This window comes from Apium graveolens, chromosome 7 (assembly GCF_009905375.1).
Source record: "Apium graveolens cultivar Ventura chromosome 7, ASM990537v1, whole genome shotgun sequence".
In the NCBI taxonomy this organism is placed as follows: domain Eukaryota; kingdom Viridiplantae; phylum Streptophyta; class Magnoliopsida; order Apiales; family Apiaceae; genus Apium; species Apium graveolens.
In genome coordinates this window covers 10,945,724-10,951,709 of record NC_133653.1, presented here as the reverse complement: position 1 = coordinate 10,951,709, position 5,986 = coordinate 10,945,724, and the positions used below count along the sequence as shown (strand labels likewise).

Genomic DNA, 5,986 nt, shown 5'->3' with positions numbered 1-5,986 from the left:
ACACGCGATGCACAGCTCATTTATTATTTTTGAAACTAGTTTTCTCGTAAAAATTGATATGGGTGCTTGCTTGTGAATTGTTTATAATTGTTTGTATGTATTAACGTGATATATAATATGTATTGACGTGATATATAAAAAGGAAAGAAAAGTTAAAGCTTGTGTTAAATAAATAGGAGACTGAAAGATGTACCGTCTGATAAATTTTTTGAGATGAACTGAGGGAGATAAAGGTTTAGCTTGGGTATTGTACTTATAATAACTCATTTTGTAGACTATCCGGTTGCGGCAATTGTGGACCTTATGTCAGAGACAAAATTAAAGATGAAATGAACAAGAGAAATATGTAAAACCATTTTAAGCATGTAATTGTAAGACAACTTATCTGTCTTGTGTTCAATAGCTATTATCTTTCCCTCACATGTTTGTGTTCAAGGTATATAACAGTCTTTTTGGTCTCATTTTCAGTTATAAGGTATATAACTTATGTTCTTCAATCAAAGAGTCTTACATATAGGGAAGACATAGTTTAGACTCACCTGTCCTCATTCTTTGTAGTTATATCATGACTAGTGTCTTCAATCCTAATTAGTAGCACTAATTGAGAACTTTTCAATAGAGTTCTTTATAATATTTTTTTCTAGCAAATTTATGTTTGATTTCATTTAAATTTCCTTGACAAGTTTCACGCTCAGAGAATGTGTGGAACCACAAGAGGGGCAACATAGACTATGTGAAATTACTGATGTACATTTAGATCCAGACATAGATTCTGGTTATAAATCTGAAGAAGCTGAACGACTTGATAGCCAAAACAAAGGTTCATTGCAATCCATGCTAATCTAAATAATTTTATACAGTTTTATACATTGGATATTGTGTTCTTAGCCGTTCTATATTAAAACTTTGCAGTCTACTATATTAAGGGTGATGTAGGCCATACTGGTAGAAGGGCATTTAATTTTGCGATTCCATCCGAAAAAAGAAACATGTATGCCCCATCATCTCCTACAAAAGAAGAGGGTGCTGTTGAAATCCAGCAGAGACTTATTGAGGGAAGAAAGGCATGGAAATTAAGAAGCTTGAATAAAGAAGCAGTAGGGAGCTCAAAATTATCAACTCCGGTTTTCTCTGTGAGGAACACTTCGGATGTATATAAACATTGGCACTACATAGATCCAAGTGGTAAAATTCAAGGACCATTTTCTATGGTGCAACTGCAAAAGTGGAGTACAACTGGATACTTTCCCCCTGATATGAGGATATGGGCGGGTGATAACCAAGAGAACTCCATACTTTTGACTGAAGCCTTAAAGGATCAGTTTCATGAAGTTGTATCGTTTCCATGTGATACTTCATCCCAGTTGCGAGAAGTTGGAGTAACTTCTGATAGTGAATTGGACATGTTTGATTTAAGGTTCACCTATAATACTGGAGCCAGCAGATACTCTAAGCAAATTGATGTGCACTGGCATGGTGATAATGCGAGAATTCAATCTAGTTGCAAAGGTCAATCTTTAAGCAGCCATGGGTCGAACTCCTGGACTTCTATTAGGAATACACCAGTTGTTAGTAAGTGCAAAACACCACTTATAAGCTGTTTACAGGAACAGGACTCCTCAACGGTGTTTTTTGTGAGAGAGAATGAAAAATATTCCGGTAATGATTTAAATCAAGATGTCAAACGATGCAAGTATGGTCCTTATTATGAAAATCGAACTTCAAGTGAACTAACAGTTAGTAAGAGTCCTGTCAGACAAATTCTAGGCGACCACTCTAGCAATCAATGCCTTTCACTTCAGTCTTCCGAAGATACATTGAACAACACACCTACTGAAGCTTCTTCATGTACTTTGCATTTAAACTCTGTACTCTCCCTGGATTTCTTGAATGTAGCAGCCCAACATGGTAAATTAAATATAACAGATGTTCGCAGTTCTTCACAGCACAGAGGTGAAACCAATGGAAACATGGAGTCTGTCTTGTGCAGTGCTCATATGGACTTAGGCTTTCCAGATTTTCCAAAGACGAGCATTGGTTACCCGAAAGAACTTGCTGACAAATCCCAACAATCCGTGCCATTAATTACTTATCATGATTCAGGCCCTAACTGGAGCAGCACCTCTAGTATAACGGTCAATGAATGGGATTTCAATCCCAGTTCAGTATCCTCAGTCAAACCAGCTGAAGGGCTGTGTGATCTTGTTACTACAGCTACTTCTTTGGACAACAAACTTGCTCATTACTTTGAAACCCATTCTGCATCTTATGAATCCACTTTCCAGCTTTCTACTGAACCAAATGAGTTTACCACCTTTCCTGATGAAATAAAATTAAATCTCTGGGAAGAAGTTGATGCAATGGAGGCCCAGCAAGTTTTGGCATCACCTACGATAGGAACAAACAATGGTGAGGAATATTGAAATAAATCTTTATAAATTACCCCGACTTGTTTTTTACTGTTTTACTAAATGCTGTTGTCCCCTGAATTTTAATAGTTCTTCTTTAATGCATGTTTCACTTTGTCAGGGGGAACTCAGAAACCTGCTGCAAACAAATAGCTGTTGTCATGCAGAACACTTCCTGGAAGTAAATCAACTTGCTCTTGCATTTCAGACTTTCAATCATGTAGTTCAAAAATTTCCATTTCCTTAAAACTATTATCTATTGCGGTCATCTAATTAAGCAAAGCACAACAGAAAGCTGGGATCTCACATAGAAGCACCCGGGAGTTTTGATAATGAATTTAGATCGACACCAATCATACTGCACAAACATGAAGATTTAAACTCTATCAATTTTTTTGGTCTTCAACTGTCTTCTAATATTATATCATTGCATAAAGTATGCATTACCATATCATGAGTACTGGGGTGAGTGGCAACTTTCTGACATTATGTGAAAAATTAAACGCTTGCTATAAGCTATGAGGTCACGCACTCATGCTAATAATACTATGTTGTCCTGGGTGCCACTTCTCCTATTTCTTCATCTGCTTTGCAATTTACTGTTTTAATTCTTTTTTCCAATTCTTTTCCTTCTCCTTGCTTATCTTTCCTTTTTTATGTTAAAAATAGATAAATTTCTTTTGATAATGCATAAACACATTCATGATAATTCAGCAGAAAAAAATGGAGCTGAATAGTCCATGAAAACTAAACAAATCACCTTTATAACACTTGATGATTCAGTTACCTGAAATATCAACCAATCCCCAAAGAGATTACCACACTGTTGCACTTATACTGAGAAATTCTTGATAAGCAGACTAAAGGAAGGCAAGACATATTCACAAACAAAGGAGTGGCCTGATTCTTCTCCTCTCATATATGTTTTAGTAAGAACCTAATAAGCTTAAACGCGCTTAAATTGCAGATGAGATCAAGCAAACACTTAAAATCACAAATAACGTTTTCGCCATTGCAAGGCATTCAACCATTATCAAGATTATCAAGCTGTTCACCCTAAAAAGGTAACCATGTACCCCTTTCTCAATGTAAACAGTTATTAATAAGTATTAATATGTGTAAGTTATAATAGGAAGGGAAATCAAATCCTGTAATCCTTTCATTTAGAAAGAATGTTACGGTTTACCTTCTTTCCGGAACAGAACATTAAACAATAAAAAGCACATGTATAACGAATATTGTGTACTACTGTTATTGAAATGTTGAAAGATTAAAAAGCAGGCTTACCCCGTCCATTGTAAAATGAACAATGATAGTTTCCTCACTATAGTTCAGAGGAATCATTGTGGTCACAATTTGAACGCGTTTTTTTACCAAAATTTTAGTGCAAGTCTGGGTTGATGAATATGATTTACTGGTACAAGTTTCAGTGAAAAATGAAAGAACAATTTTAGTTGCATTGCTATAGAATCAAACATGAAGGCATGTGGTTAACTAGTAATGGTGAAATTCCAAGACGATTATAACATATCTGATTATAACAATAACAAAATATGTCAGTAAACTACTGCATAAGAGATGGTACTGTAACTTATGTTGCTCACAGTCAGTGCCAGTAAGCCACAAACGACGAATACATAGCTAAACTTTCTCTATGGTATCACCTTTATTTTTAGCCAGTTCTGCATTACACGTGATTCTACAAACTTCCATGATTTGTTTTTGTGTTTCCGAAAATTAATAAATTTTCAAATACTGAGATCACCAATCCAGCTAAATTCACCCAAGAGACGGCCATACCTATCTATCAAAATCGGACCCAATTGCAGTAACATATCACCTGCAGCTTTTTGTTCTACTACTCTTCCTTTGCTCAAACTCCTCTCTGCCTGATCATCAGAACGAACAATGTCCGTTGCCTGGTCTTCTGAATAAGTAACGCTCATTGTAACATTACAATCATCAGGCCGAGATTCTGCCTTAACTTCCTTGAGGACATCAACGATTTCTCCATCATCAAAATCAACCACTTTCTTCGCCTGGTTATCAGTATCAACTACTTCCATCATAACATTAGGATCATCAGACACGGGCTCTGCATTGGACTCCACGTGGGCACTAAGGACTTCTTTAACATCAACTAACTTTTTCTTTTGCGCAGTAGCCTGGTGTTTGAGTTTTTCGAGTTCCATCTTTTTTGCCTGATAAACTTTAGAAGCTTCTTCCTGAGTTGCATGACTCCCAAGCCATATTCGAACATTCTTCTTCTTAGGGTTTCTCAATCTTCGTAAAAACTTTCTTAGCCTGGTCATCAAATTCAACGACGTTCACCCTGACATCACAATCATCAGACAAATTCTCTTCTTTCACCTCCTTGAGCACATTAACCGTTCCCTGATCATTAACATGAACAGCTTCCATTGCCTGGTCATCGATAACAACGTCTTCCATTGCCTGATCACCACTATCAATGCCGTTAATCGCAACATTACGATCATCAGACAAAGATTTTGCATCAGACTCCATCACTTGATCATCAACTGACTTCTTGTCTTTAGCAATAGCCTGGACGTTAATTTCTTCCTATTCCATCTTTTTCGACTGATAAACCTTGGCAGCTTCTTCCTGAGTTGCCTAACTACCAAGCCATATTCGAACATTCTTCTAGTTCGGGTGTTTGATTTCAGCAACCCACATGGACCTTAACATACCTTCAATCTTCGTAGCAACTTGCTTCGATGGCAAGGGAAGAACTGCACGTTTTCGAGTTTTTTTGACATTAAAATAACTTGTTACTAGATTTTTTGTAGCTGATCTTAAACTAGCTTTCTTAGCCATTGTTTGTGTTTTTTGTGATGTGTGATCGAGAGTCCTAGGTTTGCTTATATGATGAGAATTAAAACCTTTTCCTACGTAGATTAGGACATATCTTTTCAATATAACTTATGGTCAAACCTTTTCCAAGTTACAACAGTAAATAGGATAATTTTGTAATAAAAATATTTCCTGATTTACTAGATTCGGATAACATGGTGTATTTTCTCAAATCATTAGAGTTTAATTATTTTAGTTTATCTTGATAAGAGAAATCCTTAGGTATTGATGATGTATAATTTTTATAATTTAAATTTATATTAAGTATTTTTAGTCTTCTACTTCCTCTATTTTAAAGTAGTTTTTCATTTATAAAAAAAATCAAATTATTTGTTCATTTAAACTTATAATATAATTTACTAAATGATTTTTGAAACTAACATTTTATTTATATTTGCAAAATCAACTCAGATAAATATTTAAATGCAGATTTTGTTCGGGTGTTAATTCAAACTTATAGTTATTTGTTTGTCTGACTCGTGCTGCTATGTCATGTCCCAGTAGGTCGTGGCTTTGAGTGTTTATAAGAGTAGTTTTGAATAACGTTAGTGGTTGATATAGTCTGAGTAGTTTATTATGCAGTTTCTATTTTGTAGGGCTCTTTTTAGTTGTAGTTTGTTTAAGTATTGTAGTGAGTATCAATAAAACTTAAGCCGTTCAAAAATTTACACTTACTTTTCTACAAACATATTTTCTGAATATTG

At 35.2% G+C, this 5,986-nt stretch overlaps 1 protein-coding gene across 1 annotated transcript; it reads left to right on the top strand.

Moving 5' to 3' along the window:
- Positions 1-675: 675 nt before the first annotated feature.
- LOC141672865 (uncharacterized) lies at positions 676-2,932 on the top strand. The gene is made up of 3 exons (XM_074479554.1): positions 676-820; positions 913-2,409; positions 2,530-2,932. The coding sequence occupies exons 2-3, from the start codon at positions 990-992 to the stop codon at positions 2,559-2,561; spliced, it is 1,452 nt and encodes a 483-aa protein (XP_074335655.1). The 5' UTR covers positions 676-820; positions 913-989; the 3' UTR covers positions 2,562-2,932.
- The last annotated feature ends 3,054 nt before the right edge of the window (positions 2,933-5,986 follow it).